This window comes from Pteropus vampyrus, unplaced genomic scaffold, assembly GCF_000151845.1.
Source record: "Pteropus vampyrus isolate Shadow unplaced genomic scaffold, Pvam_2.0 Scaffold36, whole genome shotgun sequence".
Lineage (NCBI taxonomy): Eukaryota > Metazoa > Chordata > Mammalia > Chiroptera > Pteropodidae > Pteropus > Pteropus vampyrus.
In genome coordinates this window covers 9,384,183-9,404,138 of record NW_011888817.1, presented here as the reverse complement: position 1 = coordinate 9,404,138, position 19,956 = coordinate 9,384,183, and the positions used below count along the sequence as shown (strand labels likewise).

General features: G+C 37.5%; 2 protein-coding genes across 3 annotated transcripts in view; one reads left to right on the top strand and one right to left on the bottom strand.

The window, feature by feature from the left end:
• Nucleotides 1-210: 210 nt before the first annotated feature.
• On the bottom strand, nucleotides 211-17,703 carry RBBP4 (RB binding protein 4, chromatin remodeling factor). Of its 2 annotated transcripts, none has more exons than XM_011357865.2 (12): nucleotides 17,540-17,703; nucleotides 16,817-16,964; nucleotides 13,646-13,791; nucleotides 7,099-7,272; nucleotides 6,656-6,771; nucleotides 6,381-6,541; nucleotides 6,153-6,279; nucleotides 5,949-6,026; nucleotides 4,718-4,794; nucleotides 4,560-4,617; nucleotides 4,359-4,469; nucleotides 211-1,191 (listed from the first exon to the last, which is right to left on the bottom strand). In XM_011357865.2, exons 1-12 carry the CDS (start codon nucleotides 17,553-17,555, stop codon nucleotides 1,126-1,128), a joined length of 1,278 nt encoding a protein of 425 aa, XP_011356167.1. In that variant the 5' UTR covers nucleotides 17,556-17,703; the 3' UTR covers nucleotides 211-1,125. The 2 variants fall into 2 exon arrangements, with proteins under 2 accessions (XP_011356167.1, XP_023385097.1); XM_023529329.1 differs by having other exon boundaries at nucleotides 16,817-16,961; nucleotides 17,540-17,684.
• Nucleotides 17,704-18,261: 558 nt separating this feature from the next.
• Nucleotides 18,262-19,956, top strand: part of ZBTB8OS (zinc finger and BTB domain containing 8 opposite strand) — a 19,263-nt gene continuing 17,568 nt past the window's right edge. The window contains exon 1 of the mRNA XM_011357857.2: nucleotides 18,262-18,424. Coding sequence (XP_011356159.1) covers nucleotides 18,292-18,424 — 133 coding nt within the window. The 5' untranslated portion in view covers nucleotides 18,262-18,291. The remainder of the gene's footprint in view (nucleotides 18,425-19,956) is intronic.

Genomic DNA, 19,956 nt, shown 5'->3' with positions numbered 1-19,956 from the left:
TCTGTGCAACTCTGATTCAGTGTTTTATGTCTTTCACTTTCCCTGGAAAGGAACAAAGCTCTTTTCTACAGGTCTGATTCTATTATATTTAATTCTGCTCTTGATAGTCAAAGACCATAAACAATAACTATTATCTGAAGAATTCTTCTAGAAGTGAGAGACTGGTATTTGATAGATGTTATATACTAAATAAAACCCATCAGCATGGGGTTATGTAGAAAAGCAATTTATTCCATTATAAGCACTTATACAGTTAGTCAGAAAGTAACAGGCCTGCTGGTGAAACAGGTCACCCAAAACAGAGATGGTATCAAACTAGTGGTCAAGGACTAACTTCTAAAAAAAAGCAACTCTTATCCAGGATTAATTTAATTTTAAAAACAAATACAAGCTATCAATTCACTCTTTCTCAACTTAACTGGACAGTCTACCTGTGGTACAACTGTCAGGTAAAAACATACATCTTTACAACTTGGTGGTCCCAAGTTCTTTTAAAAAACCATTTCACAGAAAGGAAAGAAATAATATGAAAACAGCTCAAGAAATACAATAACAAGCAAAAATATATGGGGAAAGAGGAACACGTAGTTTTGACTTAAGAAACTGAGAGGAGACTGGTCTACATAGGAAAATGTGCATCCTGGAAAGTCAGGTGTGAAGATTTTAGAGTAGGAATTTATATGACTTGAATCTCCCCTATTTCCTGAATAAAAATGACATCTTGCAGTACGTTTACTTCATGGCTCAGACACACCTACCTTACTTGGCTCTATTCCTTAGTTACTTCTAGCCTTTAATTAAATGAGTCTGAAAAACTTGGGGATATAGCATAAGAAGAAAAATAAAATAACCACACACAATATTCCCCTTTCGGTGGCTACTTTAGATCTTTGTTACTAGAAAATTCCTGAAGAAAATTTAAATATAAGTCTGTAGCTTTGCTGAATCAAGTCCCCCAGTTAATATTTAGAAAATACCCTTGGTTTGGACTAATAGCATTGCTGATGGTACCTATTATAGAGGGATAGCTGAACAAAGTCTGTGTCTCAAAACCAGTGTTAAATCAATCTCAGGGTTGAGAGGAAAAAAAAGGGGAGTCTACAATCACAAGAAGTGCAGACATATCTAAGACCCCTGTCCTTCAGGATCCACGCTTCCTTCAGGGTCTTCATCATTATAAATGTTCTCTGCCTGCCGAAAAACAAGAAAAAAAGAGTATTTAGTAAACAAAAAAAGCAAGTTCTTGAAGTTAAATTTTCAAAAATAGATTAGGCCAGGGAGACAATTTATGGGCCATATAGTCTCTGTTGCAACTATTCAACTCTGCAGCTGCTGGATGAAAGCTGCAAGACAATCTGCAAGTGAATGGGAACAGCTGTGTTCCAATAAAAACAGGCCAACACTTCTGGATTAGGACATCCCCACAAAACTGAAGTATTGTTACTGTTTGTCTTGATAATCAACCTTCTTGAGAACTTTAGTCAGACATTCATAAGTCAAAAAGTTAAAAACACCACAAATGTCCACTGACTGATGGATGAGTGAATAAATAAAATGATATAGCCATACAATGGAATATTATTAGGCAATAAAAAAGAAGCCAGTCAGCTACTGTATGATTTTATTTATATTACATTTCTAGAATAGGCAAATTCATAGAGAAAGCAGACGGATGCCTGCCTAGTACTGGGTAGACTGGAGGAAAATGGGGAGTGATGGCTAATAGGTATGGGTTGTTATGGGATGGGATTTCTTTTGGCATAACTGATTGTGGTGATGGTTGCACAATTCTGTGACTGTACTAAAAATCACTACATTGTGCATTAAAAGAGAGAGAAACCCCACTCCCCACCAAAACCACGTTCCACATCTCAATTTATATTTTAAAAAGAAAAATGCTCTTGCACACCACTTCTATTTCTGATGAAATACCTGTTTCCAAAGGCATAATGTTAAATACAGAAGCCATCTTCATTTGGGCAAAATTTACTTTTCTTAGAATCTACTATGCACAAATTACTAGGCTAAGCACTACAGAGGATGGGATAAGCTTGTCTTCAAAGAGCTGTGATCTGACTTCAAGGAAATATACACTATTGTGTATTTTCTAACAAAGAATGTGTAGTGTCTTTTTCCCTGACAGTAAATATATGTCCAAAAATACAATTTAATCCCGACACTACCTAAAGGTAGCATAAAATTCTACAGGTCTAAGGGATGTGATTAAAGGCTCGGTCCCACAAGACTACCCTCACTTCAGAGGCCAGTGATAAGCTCTGAGTGCCTAGGCTACCTGGGTACTTCTGTTCGACTTGTCATCTATAAATCTGGGGGGTTCCCACAACCCCCCTACTCAGGTTTGATAATTTGCTGGAATGACTCACCGAACTCAGGCAAATGCTTTACTATTACAGGTTGATTATAAAGGCTAGAACTCAGGAACTGCCAAATGGAAGAGATACATAGGGCAAGGTGGGGAGGGAGCACAACGAAACCTCATGTACTTTCTCGGTGGCATCAATATATTCACCAACCTGAAAGCTCATCAAATCAAGAGCTTTTTATAGAGCTTTTCCTAGAGCTCAATCTCTGCTGTCTGTGGGTGAGTGGAAGTAAAAGTTCCAACTCTCTAAACAAGTGTTTGGTCTCTCTTGAGACCAGCCCCATCCTGATGCTGTACCTAGGGGGTCCTTAAACACTTCCTTAGCCTAAGCTCAGGTGTGGCCAAAAGGGACTCCTTATAAATAGCAAGAGTCTTCTTGGAATAACTATGTATGGTGTTAAATGGGTACTAGACTTATTGGAATGATCATTTCACTCATAAATTATATAAATGTCTAATCACTAATATAATATTGCACGTTAACTGTAATTTAAAAAGTTATCTAAAGAAAAAAAAAACAAAATAAGAGACTCCCACCACTCAAGAAATCCTAAGAGTTCAGGAACTCTGTGACAGGAACCTGAACAAAGACCACATATTTACTTTTTATACCACAACAATTCTGAACAAACAAACAAACAAACACCACCACTAAGTAAAACCTGGTCTGGGGGTTAATGCCTGGAAGGTGATGTAGTTCAATCTCCCACATTTCCATGGCAACTACTATATTACCTTTAATTGAGAGGTTATCAAAGGCAGCCCATTTCACCTTGTTAAAACTCTTGATTTTTTCTATTAATTTTTTGTAAGTATATTACAAAGAAAAGAGTGAGGTGGATTTTGTTTACATATATAACACATCCTTGAAGAGTATACAGAGGAAATCAAGAACTCTCTAATTGTAGCAACCATATTTTGGCAACAGACTTCTAAATTATACTTACATATAATTAAACCTAAGACTAGATACTACATATAATTAAATCTAAGACTGATTTTAATGACATATTCCAACATGCTGTTCTGCAATCTGCTTTTCCCCTACTTAATAGATGTCATGAATGTCTTATAAAACTAAGCATAATTCTTTTTGATAAATATTATTCCAAAGTATGGATATGTATATAATTTGTTAATCTCATAGGCCATAAATACGGTTTTCCTCATGTTGAGGCAAAAACTCTCTCCTAAAGTTTATCTCTGGCCGTAGGTCTACCCTGAGACACCAAAAGTTTCTTCTGACTTCTTTTCATTTATCAGGCTACCATCAATCAAAAGTTATGCAATTGCTTTTTAAAAAAAAATTGGTAAAAGACACATAGCATAAAATGTACCATCTTAACCATTTTTAAGTATGCAGTTCAGTGGCAATGTCCGTTCACCTTGTGCGCAACTATCACTACCACACATCTCCAGAATGTTCACAGATCATTTCAAAGGAATGACCATTTCTAGAGATTCAATGGCTAGCAAAGAGGGAGAAAAATTAGGAGGCTATGCAATAGTCCAGAAAGTGGTAATGAGAACCTGACCAAAAAATTAGGGTATGGAACAGAGACAGGAAAGATGGGTATGTATGTTGTATTTCTAAGTTATCAAAAAAAAAAAAAAAAAAGTATAGACAGAAGAAACATTGCAGAGATAGACAATATAAACTCTCATAACTAGACTTAGAGATAGACAGTGAAGAACTCTTTAAGTGTGGTGAGCTGGGGAAACGCTACAGCCATAGAGAAAACAGCAAAGTCAGGAGGAAAGGGAAGAAGTGGGTAAAGAAGTTCAGTTTTGTTGAGTTTGAGATACTAGTAGGATAACCAAATAAAGAGTCAGTTGAAAATGATAATGTACAGACAAGTGCTAAAGTTAGACCAGGAGAAAACTGAACAGAGATACCGACCATATTCATGAAGTATATAAATATGAAGTGATAAACCTCATTTATTGAACCTCCCCAAAATGACTAAATACTTACCATTTGCCAAACTTGCATGATATTGTCTTCTGATACAGAACAGATCACCCAAGGTTCATTAGGATTCCAGGAGAAATCAGATATTTTGGCAGTGTGACCACCATGAATAAACTGAAGGAGAGAGAAAAACGAAGATATAAAAAGCAGAAGAGAGAATACTAAATTACAGACTATTTCGACTGCTCAATGTTTGTAACATACCAACAATTCTGGTGGCCCGTCTTCTGCATCTTCTGGGGACTGTTCCTCTCCAATTTTACTAGCATAAAAAGATTTTTAGAAGTTAAAACAGATTTATCCTGAGTAATTTTGGAAAGTATAAATAAAGAAAATAAAAGAGTAACTAATACAAGACTTACCTTAAATCCCAGACATTCAGTCTGCGATCAGTACCACTGGAAGCCAAAATAGTTTCGTTGTGAGGCGACCACTGAACCTAAACAGAAGAATGAAGGAAACAGAAAAGCTTTCAATTATAAAATGAAGGGAAAAAAACCTAAAATTACATTTAACAATTCAAAATTTTGTAAATAAAAGAGAAGTTAAAGTATTTTAGACACTACAGTTAAAACTGACAATGAGCTAGATAAGATCATTTCTTGTATGAAAATAACCTATAATTAGATCTAAGACAGCAGCTTGTTCTATTTTATATTACGTTTTTGAAGATCTCATCTATCTATTCTTATTGTCTAATTCTGGTCTCTAGCCAAATGTAATCAAATTGTGACCTAAGAACTACGGTAGAGCTCACACACACAATTACTTTCCCAAGTAGTTATTATGAATTTAGTATCACACTTAAGACTGATTACAAGTGATTCCTTATAACAATGATTTTATTAAAGCTAGCTACAACACATGCGCAATCACATAATTGTTACAATGTTTGGTAAGAAAATCCTAGCTTCATAGTACAGATAAGAAGATATTAGTGACCAGTATTTAAGGAAGAATTTGGATACGCTCCAGGCAACATCATTACAAGCAATGACAGAGATAGGGTGAAGACAAAATGTTCCTTGGAGAAGGCTGAAGAGTTGAAAATAAGTCTAAGAGACTAAGTGTTAAGAGTATGGCTAACTTGGAACCCAGTTCAGATGCCACATTCACATACCAAAATTAATTTTGACCACTCTTAGGTTCTTAATACTCGACAAAACAATCTTTTAATATAGTGATACTAAATGGGCCTTTCCTCACTATAAAATGTTAAGCTCTTTGACAGCAGACTGTAACTTATTTCTCACAGTGCCCTTGAAATAAGCTTTGAATGTAGTATAACAATCTCTTGAATTAGGCTAGAGAGCTTTACATGTTAAGAAAGGAGTTTAAGCTGATGAAGCAGAAAAAATCAGAGCCACTAATTTAAGCTTGAACTGTGAAATCAATAGACGTCGCAAATTATAAAGAGTAAAGCAAGAGGAATATGGGACGAGACAAGTGTTAGGAACAAGGCTGATAAACGACCCCTGTTCCTACAGAGATCAGCATAGGCACACAGAACATTTCTATTAAAGCAGTAGGATAAAGCACAAGCATACCCACTTGCATATCTTTTTTTAAAATATCAGCATTAGTTTCTCTTACCTGGAATATTTCATCCTTATGTGATTCAAAGGAATGCAACTTAAGTTTCAGATTTCTCAGATCCCACAAGGCGACAGTCTATGTACAGAAAGGAAAAAAAGAGCAATCATTTGAGAAAAACAAAACCCATACCTAAAAGATCTCTGTGCATTCAGAACAAGGCAGAGAAATTGACTGTTATTTTTTAAAATAATTCAAACTCACCTTATCAGCTGATCCTGTGGCAAGAATGAACTCACTATAAGGATTGAAAGAAAGGCAGTTCACTTCAGCAGTGTGAGCATCAACTGAGTGGCTTGGTTTGGACGTATTGTTTGAACGAGTATCCCAGCTTTAGTAAAAAAGGAGAAACAGGAAAAAAGCTTGAAATGGTTAACTGAGCATAAAACTTAGATAACTTATAAAGAAAAATTAAAAATGGATTCTACTCACATCATAAGTTTCTGATCATCAGCCACTGACCCAAACAGAGACTCGTGGAGCAGATGCCAGGAAACATCTTCTACTACTGCTGTATGTCCTGTAAAGATGGTCTTCGCATCCACAACTTTTCCTTCCTTTGGAACAGCACTGATGTCCCATAGGCAGATGGTCTTAAATGTAAAATTAACTATTACAGAAGAGTCTCACTTCCCCATGTACCCCAGGAAAAAAAAAATCAACTGATAACTAGCCCAGATTTGCATCAAAATGAGAAGGATACACACGTGGTCATCTGAAGCACTAAGTAAGTGCCCACTCAGATTTGGGTTCCAAGAAAGCCCATAGCCTTCCTTCTGATGTCCACGGAGACGCAAGTCTGGGTTGCACTCTCCAGAAGGATCTGCAAAGTAACAGAAACATCAAGACTATCCAGTTTACTGCCTCTACTAAGCATAAGGGAATTTTGACCAAGAGGTCTAAAGTTCTTAATATTTACAAGCAATACAGACCCATTATGAACAAATATATAATGCTGAAGCTGCACCATCAATTGTTCTATGTAAAGAAGCATTTTTCCCCTCAAGAAAAATGAATATCCGCACATATCGATTTAATCACAAGATGTTAAATTATATAAATAATAATAAGCTACTAAAGTCAGACTGAGAGAAGCAATGTATTTTCATAGTAACTCATTATTTGTATTTGAATTCAAGAGAACAAGTACCTGGTTTAGAAGGATGTTTTGTATAGTCAAAAACAAGAACATCACTGGATGGAGTCTTTGTTGCAATGATGCAAGGGTTCTGGGGCATGTAACGTGCCCTGTTTACTTCTCCTTCATGGTTGATCTTGATTTCTATCTCAATCTTTCCACTAACAGAGCCAAAACCTCCAAATTCTGTAAATAAATTAATTGCAAATGAGGACAAAGAGCTACTCCATATATGTCATTCAAAGTATCACACAGGCAAGACTTTTCATCAGCAAAATGGCATAATTCTACAAGTAATCTAAGCATCTGTTAGCATCATAAAATGCTCTGACACACCTTATGTTATTTGATTACAACTGTACATAGTAGGGAAAAGTTACTATCGCCAAAAAATTTACACATGGGAAAAGAGCTCAGAGTACCTACTTTAATTTGTTCATGGGTGACATGACTATGGCAGAACCTAAACTGAATCCCTATTACTCTTTCAGTTATTCCTACAATGACTTTACATAGTTATATACTGAATAAGTATTGTATTACTATCTAAAAGTAAGGAACTACCAACTCTCCTTCAAAAGTAGGTTCTCAATAAGCAGTTTCAAACTTCATTTAAAATACCAAGAAAGTGTGCTGAATAAATAAGACCTAAGTTACTACTGTAATTAACATTAAGTACAGTGTGCTAAGTACTGAAGAGTCCCTCTCATACTATTAATTTGAAGCTCTAGTCTAGGGTAATCTTTCTGAAATAGTATATATCTTCTCCCCAACACTGTTTCTCTTACTCCAATGAGGAAAAACAGAGCCATAGCAATTAGTTCCATTTTCCTAACCCCCACTTATACCTGCCAACTACAGTCCTTGGTTGAAATAAACAAGGACTAAACAAAAACATTTTTTAAATTCATATTTGACTACTGTACACCCTTAGAGAGTTCTTCCAAGTACCATTATAAAATGTATAACAACATAATTTGTGATTATGTAAATCTTGGCAAACAATATATAAACAAAGGTAGCTAATGATTAGTCAAAGAATTATGTAAGGCAGCATGATAAGGTACTCAAGTAAGAGACCCTGGCCTAAATGACTCTGCCACTTACTAGCTTGGTGATTTGGGAAAAGCCTTCAATTTCTTTGAGCTCCAAATACCTTATCTATAAAGTAAAGTTTTAAAAATGCCATTACTACCATTATTTTACTATACACGTGTTATACTGCGAAGGACAAGTCCTGAAAAAACAAGGACATAGATGGGTAATATGGTTGTCAGATTAGATAACTTTCGATTTCAAAATAACTTTTCTAAGTTGAAAACCAAGTGTTTCAAAGAAGCAAAAAAACTAAAACTAAAAGTTCAAAATAGACTCCAAAAGAGAAAACACCCACATTAAACAATTTTTTTCAAGAATGCTAGATCACAAAGCATATACAATGTAAAAAAAAAAGCATGATATGATATATGATCTTAAGGAATCTTTGTCCCACATACAGGGAGATAAGCATACAGCTATAAATACTATGACAAAAAAGCATAACCGCCAGAAGAGATACCGATAACAAAGGAAGAGCAATAGCTGGCATGGAACCCAGAGAGCAAGAAATAATCGTTACATAATGTGAGTTATTTCAGTATTGGGTATGTATCAAACAAAGGGCCTCCCTAATTGTAAAGTACAATGATAAGAAATCAGTGTAAAGGATTCACAATTGAGATTCTATGAAGATGAGACTTTATCTATTAAAAATATGTTAAAGGCTAAATTTGAAATATGAAAGATTGAGGTATCAATGTAGTCATGTGCTGCTTAATGACCACGATACATTCTGAGAAATGTGTCATTATGCAATTTTGTCACTGTACAAACATCATAGAGTGCACTTATATAGACCTAGATGCTACAGCCCACTAACATCTAGGCTGTATGGTATGTAGCTTATTGCTCCTAGGCTATCAACCTGTATAGCATGTTACTGTACTGAATACTACAGGCATCTGTAACACATCGGTATTTATGTATCTAAACATAGAAAAGTTACATATGTAAAAATACAGTATAAAAGGTTAAAAATGGTACACCTCTACGAGGCATTTACCATAAATGGAGTTTGCAGGACTGGAAGTTGCTCTGGGTGAGTCAGTGAGTGGTGTGTTAATGTGAAGGCCTAGGACATTACTGTGCACTGCTGAGACTTATAAACATTGTTCCACAAGACCTCCCCCTGCTTCCTTCTAACAGGGCCGGAAATAGAACATCTAAGTTGTCAATGCTGCTCCATGAACAGGGATGTGGGCTGGGTTGACTGTAAATAACAAGAAAATGGCGATCTAAAGAGTAGATCGCCATTAACGGTGACTGTCAGGAGGGTGGGAAAATTGGCCTAAGGATTAGCAGGAATAAGAAATCAAGAAAGAGATAAAAGAACATAGAGGATTGTTACGGCAATGTGGTATAGGCTACTGCATGTTGGAGCAGTGGTCAGATTACGGAATTTTGTGGTATTAATAAAAAAGTTTAACATGGAGAGGGTACAGAACTGAGGATTCAATATCCACCTTTGGAAATGTTTTTGTTTCTTGACCCTATCTGGCACAAAGGGCTCTCACTGGTATTGAATTGGTGGAAGAAACCGAATTTATCTATGTTTTATATCATTACAACCTGAAAAATATTTCCAAAATACAGGGACGGCTGGCTCCACACTACAGGAAGTTTTCAGTGACGTGGTAGTGGCACTTAATACTTGTTAAGGTAGACCTTGTGGACCTGTGTCCTTGTACAGGAGCTAAGGTCCTCAACAAAGAATGTACAACAATGTATTCTGAAGACTATTAAGCTAGATCTGGGAGGGCTGTAGCACCCTCTGAATACGCAGCGCTGGGGGGACAGGCTCCTCTGTGCTGAAACAGGTCAGTGGCTGGCTGACTGGGATATAATCTGTGCACTCAAAATTGAGGTGCTGTGAGAGGGAAATCTGTTGCCAAGTCTCACAGATATTGCTCCTGTCAGAGAGAAAAATAATTCCTCTTGAAACACATATCTTTCCATTTCTTACAGAAAATTCAGCTCCATTATAACTTTACGGGACCACTGTTGTATATATGGTACGTCATTATGTGATGCGTGACTGTATCAAGGTTTAACTTTTTCCTATTTTATTTGCTTCTCTATAAAACACCATTTAAAAAATTGAGGCATAACATACAACAGTAAAAGTGTCTAGCTTGATGAATCTTTACATATGCATACACCAGGGGAACCACCACCCACTAAATACAGAACATTCCAGCCCCTCAGAGAGCACTAGCATGTCCCTTCCAACCAATGCCCCCAACAAACTAGGTAACTGGCATTCTGAGCCACTTTTTGAGCCCATAAACATTTTGAAACTAAGACGAGTAAGTTCTAACATCATGATTTAATAATAGTTTCTTATACATAATTGAGACCAAAGATTAAAAACATCTTTTTTAAAAGCACAAAGCCAATTCCTCAAATAAGTTGCTAAAAATAAACTTGTTGATATTTGAAGATCTTGGTAACATGAGGTAATACTTTACATCTAATCTATTTTCAGGGCTTAAAATGTAACTATAGCCAGGCTGAATCTAATGTAAACACACAAATTCTTTCTAAAGTCAAGACAAGCTTGAGCCAGTTTTTGGTTCCTTCAGTTTGAAAGTTCAATGATCTTTTGAAGTTATTTGCCATCAATTACCTCAAATCGAATAGGGTCAAGTAGATGATAATCAATTTTAACAGTTCAATCTGAAAGTCTAAGACATTTCATCTGAGAGGAAGGAGACTAGGAAGCTAACAACCACCAAAGAAACGTTAAGCTATATTTACTTCCACCAATGTTGAGAACATCTGGAGAGAGCACCCCCAACTTTTAAGCACCAAGCCTATCTAATAATCTAAAGATGACTTAAGGGGGTGGGAGAAGTAGTAAAAGAAAGAGAAGAGGAAGGTAGAGGAAATGATATGCTGTATAACCTTAGGGCAAGTTACAAAACATCTACAAGTATCAGTTGTCTTATGAGGATTAAATAGGGTGATTGATATATTTATAAAAATATACATATTACTGGTATTTTTAATTATTCCTTTATTATTTAGCATTAGAAAGAGGTATAAATGTTATCACTGGAACATAAAAGTGTATTGGTTTGAAGCCACTCAAAAAAGTCAGTTACCACAAAAAGATTTGAGTATGTATGTTAAAAGATGTCATTTCAAAAACCAGCAAAGAATGGGTTAGTCAGCAAATGGCATTAAAAAAAAATTTGCTAACCACTTAGAAACAAAACTTGGATTCCTATTCCATACCTAACAAATCAAATACCAGAAAGAATAAAGTTTTAATGGTCAAAACATAAAAGGGCCAGAAAACAGCTAATTATTTAGAAATCTTGGAATGATGAACACCTTTCAAAATCTAAAGGACACTAGAGGAAAGTTGGACAATTAAAAATATGTTTCTAAATAAGACTTAAGATTATAAACATGGAAAAATTATCTGCAACCTATTTATTGGGGAGAGCCAACCTTATTTATAGAGATAACCCAAAAGAAAAAAGAACATAAATAGGCAGCTTAAGAGATAAAATATTTTAAAATAAGTTCAATATCACAAATAACTTAAAAAGCAAAGTAAACTAGGATTGTAGTATCAAGTTCAGCGTCGGTGAGCGCATGAAGAAACATGTGAATAGTCCGCTACTGATGGGTTTGCGAATCTTTTTTGGAAGACAATTTAGCGGTAGCAATTATACTTGAAAATATCCTAGCCCTATGATCAGCATTCCAGTTAGAAAATTATTCTACAGCAAAACTATTCAAGTTGTATGTACAAGAATTGTTTTCAAAGCAAATATCAGAAATCACTATGTCTGTAAATAACGGATGGTTACCTATGGCATAGTATATAGCCATCGAAAGAAGGTAGGTTTCCTCCATACACTTACACATAAATTTGTCCAGGATACACCAGGCCGGAAAAGCATTTTCCATGTTGTGTCACCAGTACCAAGAAAGATGTCTAGTATACCACGGGTCTCCAACCCCCAAGCCACCTAGCAGACTTCATCTGTATTTGCAGCCATTCCCCAGAGCTAGCATCACTGCCTCAGCTCCACCTCAGATCATCTCAGGCATTAGATTCTAATAGGAGCACCGGTCCCTGGTGCCAAAAAGGCTGGAGACAGCTGTAGTACACAATAAGTACTCAAAGTATTTTTTGAATGAGTAATTCAATAATGAGATAAATCATTCAGAAAACTATATATCAATTTAATAGTGATCTATATGAGATAGGTTTATGGGGGAGTGTTCTACATTGTTTCGATTTGCTTTGATATTTAAAAATAATTTATTACATTATCAGAGTATTTGTTTTGTGCCTAAATAACCAAAATTCCTCTTTAAAGACAATTTATCTTCATCTAATAAAAAGGAAACAGGCTCAGAGTGACTAAATGAGTTACCTAAAACCACACAGCTAGTGACTGGCATGGCCAGGTCTCAAGCCTGAGTATAAGTTCAGTGTTTACTGCCCCCTCCATCACTGATGCCTATCCAGAAAATAACGTTCCAGTAATCATATCCTATAGTTACACACTTGGGTCAATGACACAAAATGTCTGCTGACTTTTATCCTAAGAATTTATTTTGCATCACCCTAAGCTAAATATGGAATGTTCAAAAGATAACTGTACATTACAATCCTGGCAAATAACTGAAGCTCAAAATAACTTAGATAAAAGAATGGATTCTGCTACTCTGGAGAAATCTATGCTAAACATCTATGTTTTTAAGAGCACATATCTCAATAACAAGAGCCTTACTTCTTCCTCTCAGTAATAATCTGTGTCCAAGGACAACAATAAAAGAAACTCACTCATTATTATGAATAGTCAAACCCTTAGGTTATCTCCTAAAAACAGAATAGAATTCAACGGTTCATTTAATTTTTATGCAGTTAGGGCCATAGTTAAGTCATTTCTACCACTTCAAACCTGGAAAAGTTAATTTAAGTCAGTGTTTCTCAATCTTTTTTTCATTATTGCCTCTGTAAGAAACCTTGTAAGACATTTTCCTGACACCCATGATGAAATTTTAATACCATAGATACCCTGTATATATCTACTTACATATGTGATGTTTATCTGTGCTTTATACAAATAAGATTGTTTTCACACACACATTCTTTCAAACACCAATTTTCAACTCTTCAGGGGCAGTATCTCCCATGCTGAGAACGCACGCATGCACAGCGAAATATATGATGGATGTGGCTTCTTTCAATTCTAGAAATCTCCACATCCGACCAAATTTAGTAGAGGAAAGTTCATAGAAAAGGCACAGAACCAAATATGTGTTATGTATGTATTGTGCCAGCTAGTATCTATACTGCAAATTCAGGCTTTCCAAAGCTTAAAATCTCATTTTTACCTTAAGGCTACTTTATTAAACTGTACATCCTTTTTATGATAACTCAAAGATATAAAAAACATAACACATACATTCATTCTTTCACCTTTAAGATTCCTACCTCCTTTCTCACTGTCGTAGTGTGAAGCATCAAACTGAGCATCATCATTAGGGAGCTGCACACTGGCTATCACAAGGTGGTTTTGTTCATCCGACGTGTGTGTCCCCAGGACGAGTCGATGAATACTGAAATCTTTCCCTTCTGGTCTGTAATAGCAATACATGAGTACTATGCAAATTAATAACACTAAGACTACAAAGTCAGTGATACATATGTATGAAAAAAGTATTATTATAACCATTTTGATGAGAAAGTCATTAAGAGCCATATTTTTCTTTTAATGTAACTTCCATAGAGCCAAGTATAAAGTAGACTACATAGCAATTAACTTTATAAGTAAAGTAAGCCTTCACTTAGTATCATTGCTAGATCTTCTGACCTTAAGCAAAACAACGTATAACAAAACCAATTTTGCCACAGGCTGATATAAACAAGAGTTAAATCCCTATGGCATCTCATTAACTTTATAATAAAAAAATGTTATTCGAGGACCTGTTCTATTTCTTATCTTGGCTAAAAATTTACAATTACTTTGAGGAAAAAGTTTAGTGGAGTAAAATGTGAATTAACTACTCACCCTTTAAAATGGGTTGGATGAAAAGAAAAAAAACTGTTGGGTACACTAATACTTTAGGTCACTTCATCAAGTTTACTTCATTAAAAAGGAAAGGAAATAACATTAGATAAATTAATTGTTCAAATACTTACTAAGTATCTAATACTTAGTAAGTATTAGTATTAGATACATTGCTTCAAATACTACGGAAGTACAACGATTAAGATGTGATTCCTGTCCTCAAAAAAACCAGGGGCAATTAGGCAGTCATGTACACAAAGGATCAAGATATAAGTCAATATACATCACATAAAAGGTATACACGAATATGGGCGTTTAAGTAAAGATTACTTCTAGAATGAAGAAAGTGTTCATGGAAAAGGTGATAGCCCAGCAGATATCTCAAAATGAGATAAAACATGGGAGAGACATGGGCTTTGGAAGATAGTCGGTATTCCAAAGAAAGGGATCTAAGCAAAGGCGAAGATCTACAAAGTGCCAGACACGATGTTAAAACACTTCATATACTTTATAGCATTTAAACCAGTGGTCCCCAACCTTTTTGGCACCAAGGACCAGTGCTTCTATGAGAGTCTAATGCTTGATGATCTGAGGTGGAGCTGAGGCGGTGATGCTAGCGCTGGGGAACGGCTGCAAATACAGATGAAGCTTAGCTTGCTGGCCTGCTGCTCGTCTCCTGTGTGGCCTAGGGTAGGGGGTGGTTGGGAACCCCTGATTTAAACACTATAAGGTATTATTCCAATTAAAGATGAAGACACTTGAGGTTAGGAAAATAAAGCAACTTGCCTAGATCACACTAAGTAACAACTAGAGACTGAAGTCCAAATCTGACTTTGGATATAGGAAAAGACAGTGGGAGAAAAGGCTAGAAGCAGATTAAAATCAAGACTCTAGGAGAAAGTGGAGTGGGACTTTCATCCAAAGAATATACTCATTTTGGAATATGTCATAGCTGGGAAGCCAAGAAGATATTCCAGAGAGACACCAGTAGGCAGCTGAAAATTCAGGAAGAAGCCCAGAATCTAGGTCTAAGAGATAACCAATAGAAATTTCTCTACACAGGGGTGATAAGTGCCTATATCTTAAATAGAAAAAATAAAGAAAAGAGGAATGTCAACATAAAATTGGGAATTCTTGCATTTAGAAAGTTAAGGAATCAAAGGAAGGGAGAAAAAGAAGAGTATTATAAAACTATAATTGTATTCAAGGCTTACGAAACTCAGCTAATCACATTACATAGAAGGCTTTTTAAACTTATGGGTAGCAGAATAATTTAGTAGGTATGGGATGGCCAATATTTGGGACCCACTGGTCCAATATAATTTAGCACATGACTGGTAAATCTGGAATCACCAGTTATTTCTCATCAAGTACTCTGCCTCAAGTTCCTAAATGGTTTGAACCACCACTGAGAACTCCCGACAGAAATGACTCCACTAATCCTGAACTCAAGTAATTCTGATGGTCAGCTGAACTCCTGGTTATGATAAAGAAGATTCCAACTCTAAATGTCTAGGTATTTATTATGGCTTTATTTACCATCATTAGGACAGATTTCTCCATTTTTTTTTTTTTTAATGCGACTGTGAAAGTAGCAGTCTCATTCTTGTCATTAATAAAATTTACAATAAATTTCTATTACTTTTTGAGCGGAAGCATAGCCTAGTAATCAAGTTTTGCACACGACTTCTAAAGACCTGAGTTTTGAAGGAATTTATTTAGTACACATAAAATATAATTTTCAAATGTTATTCTGACTAGCAACAGTTTTATAATAAATCCATTACTCTAACAAGCACAGTGGTTTTACTAAAATTTTATATTAATATCTAAATTCACTTTCAATTTTGCATTATCACTTCCTTATAGAAGCCTTTCCTGATACCCCAAGTTGAGGTAATTTTTCCTTCCTCTGATTATTTTATCTTTGCCATGCTTATGATAATTTTTTACTGTTATGAGGCAGGGAAGGTGTATTATCTAAATTTGGATGCCCTGATATGTAGCACCTAGTATATCCTCAATAAATGTAAGCTAAATTATTTTATCTTCTCTATTAGAAGTAAGCTAACCATGCCAAAAAATGTGATTATTCTTTCACATGCAAATTCCTTCGTATGAAAATATTTCCACCCACAAGTGTTCTAAGCATTCTAAGTATCTAAAACTGCTCTGACCACATGCAACTGTAATTATTAGTTTACACCTGCTTCAACTAGACTGCTTCTTGAAGGCAGGCAGGCATCATGTCATACTCATCTTTCTATTAACCAGCCACAACCAATTACTGTGAGACTTAAAGAACTAGACTCATCATAATACTTTTTGAAAGTTGACCATTATTATTTGGTCCACTAGTTATAATGTGGCCCATCAATTCAGTATCAGAAAAAGAAAACAGCATGTTCTCTCTTATCAGGAAAATTACAAAGTAATTTTACATACTGCCTACTTTTTGGCCTAGAAAAAAATGTCACCAATAGGGTTTGATCACGTGCCCCCTACGGGTGACTGGAGAGAGGAAAATAAGGAAAATCAATGTGAGAAATCTACACTGGGACAAAACAAAATAACGTTCAAGAAATTCGTATCACCTGGTCACATCTGGAAGCCACTGTGCAGTTAGGCTGGGCCACTCCAGAGCATGGGTCATCACCAAATCGTAAAGAAAAGGGGTGTTCTTTTTCCATATTTTGTATTCTTCGTTGATCACACGTTCTTCTACTGCGTCATCAAAGGCTGCTAAAAAATTAAAAACAAATTAAGTTAGTGAACACAATGGAAACCGAATCAACACTTGCAAAGCTAACGGCACGCTATGGAGCAGATATGTCTAAATCTCCCCTAGGCGGAGGCACCAACACCCCTTCCACCTTCGCGGGTCAGAACTACTCTTCAGGTTATCCTGGCCAGACACTCCATTAGCTTTTCGGGCGAAGGCGCCGGGCCTCAGGAGCACGGTCCCGTACGTGATAAGTCTACGGAACCGGTGAGGAGACTGAGCACCAACCCTTGGGGATAGGGAGAGGTACAAGGAGGCCCTGGGGAGAGGCGGGTAAACCGACAGTGAGAGCGGAGAGGGACCAAACACCCTACGGGGCCCCCACCGCCAGCTTCACGTCGCTGCGCAGGGTCTCCGCTCCAGAGAAGCTGGCGCACCGTTAGCCCGCCCCGCGGAACGATTTCGCCTCCTGCCTTTGATGGTGGGGACGGCACTACTCAGCACGGTCGGGCCTGCCTTCACTGTTAGGCCGTGTCGAGGCCGCAGCACAAGCCCGACACCGACAGCCTTCTTGGGACAGCCCCGGGACCCTCACCTTCCTTGTCGGCCATGGCGGGCAGGCAAGCCAGAGGGATCCCGGGATCGAGTGTTGCGGGAGGGGCGGAGAGGCTGCTGGCGCTCGCTCTGCGCGCGCGGCCTCTATTGTTTCCTGCTGCCCCTGCGTGAGGTCCAACTAGCGCACCTTCGCGCCAACACTGGCCAATCGGAGCACACCAAAAGGCGAGGTGGGCGGGGAATTTGCGATCTCAGCCTATCCAGACGCGCGGAGTCGCTCTTCGCGGGGCCGAGGCTTGCGCTCCGCGCCTGCCCCCACACGGCCGGAGCCGACTTCCTTTGATTGCGCGCGCGCGGGGTTGGTGGGAGTGCGCCCCGCTTGGGTCACGTGAGAGGTTTAGTCTGCACTCTCCTGGGGGCAGCCATCTTCTTAAAGTCTGTTAAGCTAACAACCACTTCAAAGTACTCAAATGAGAAACCTAAGATGTTTTCGGGTCTAACTGAGGTTACAAGGCAATGCCTTTACCACTCAGACCTAGAGGTGTCTAATTCAAGTGTCCCTTACTCCCAGGTCCTCCGGTTTGTTTTCCTAATCCTTAGAACTATTGATGAAGCAAGCCCAGAAAAATGGGGCCTCGTTTTTTTAAAGATGTGCTCCAAGCGGCGTGGCCTAAAATGGAAATCTTAAGGGATAAAGTACGTTCGCGAGAATGGAGTCCTGGCCCTTTAAAGATGTGTGCCAAGGGGCGGGGTCTAGAGCGGAAGTTGTGAAACAGGACTGAAGTCCAGCGGATGAAGGGCGGAAGAAGAGTATCTAATGCTGCAATCATGGCGCAAGAAAAGGAAGATGTTAGAGATTACAATTTGACTGAGGAGCAGAAGGCGATCAAGGCCAAGTATCCTCCAGTCAATCGGAAGTACGAGTGTGAGTAGTTTGCTCACTTCTCTCATCTCTCCTTGCCCAGGGCTTCCGGCCTCGTTTTCACTTTTCCCCATAAGTTGCTGCAGGCAAGATCCCATTTGTCCCTGTATTGTAGTTTCATTTGTGCTTGTCGGAGAATGCTGCAGGAAAAAGCCACCTGGTCTGAGATTCGATAAACCTGGGCTCCCAGGTTTAAAGTCCCTTGAACTTTTTTCACGTATGCCTAATCACATTTATCTTGTGGAATTTTCCTAGTGTATTCTAAACATAACCGTATTTTCAAGCGTTTGCGTGGTGATCGCCCCATGTAGCTCCAACAATGGCATAGTTGAGAGTGTGGCTAGTTTAGAAGACTCGGAAAGCTAAGTAGGGGACTTCTAATTTCGTATTTTACCTGGATCTTGTTAGTCAAAAAAGACCTGGTTTTGCCATTTATTAGCTTAGTGTCTAGGCTAATTATATAACATCTCTTTCCATCTCAGTTCCTTCATCTGAGAAAGGAACGAGAAAATAAATATGAAAGTATAGTGAGTGCATACTCTTAAGTTCTATGTAAACGTTAAGCTAAGCTTTCGTCCTTAAAGTTGGCTGCGGTTTGGGGAGCACAAATCTGACTTATTTCTCTACGTAAAATCTTTATTAATTTCTCATTGACCTCTGTGTAGAGTCCACCTATTTACTATAGCATGATAGGCTCTGTAGTTTTTGAATCCTGCATATCTCCCTAGCTCATTTTTCTCTCACTTAAAACTAATTTTTTTTAGTATATGTACTGCCGAAGCGAGCACTAAAAATAATTTTTAAAAATTATTTTCAATAGGTCATATATATGATTCAAAATTCAAAAAGTATAATAGGTATGCAGGGAAAAGTAAGTTTTTCTTTTAGCCATGATCCCAAGCCACCGAGTCTTCCTCGCAAGATCAATCATCTTTTTCATTTTCTTATGTGTACATGCAAAAATGTCCTAGCATTTATTTTATATAACCAATTTGCAATTGATGGACATTTATGGTATCTTAGATATAATGCAGCAGTGGATATACTGGTACATCCATTGTTTTGTAGCAATCCCCAGGGACCAATGCACCTATGAGAGTCTAATGCCTGATGACCTCAGGTGGAGCTCAGGTGGAGCTGAGGCAGTGATGCTAGCTTTGGGGAACAGCTGCAAATACAGGTGAAGCTTTGCTTGCTGGCCCACCACTCACCTCCTGCTGTGTGGCCTGGTTCCTGGTTCCTAACAGGTCAGGTACTGGCCTGCAGCCCTGGGGCTTGGGGACCCATAGTTTTGCACGTGTGTAAGTGTATTTGTAGAATAAATTTCTAAAAGTAACATTGCTTTGTCAAAGGATATGTGCATTTTTAAAAAAGATTTTCATGAAAATGTAGCTAACATCCAGCATTGTATTAGTTTCAAGTGTAGAAGTATGTGCATTTTTAACATGGAAGTTATTGCCAAATTGCTCTCCATTGAGGTTGTGCCAGTTTATACACTCACTAGCATTGTATGAGTGTGCCGCCTTACACTTGTA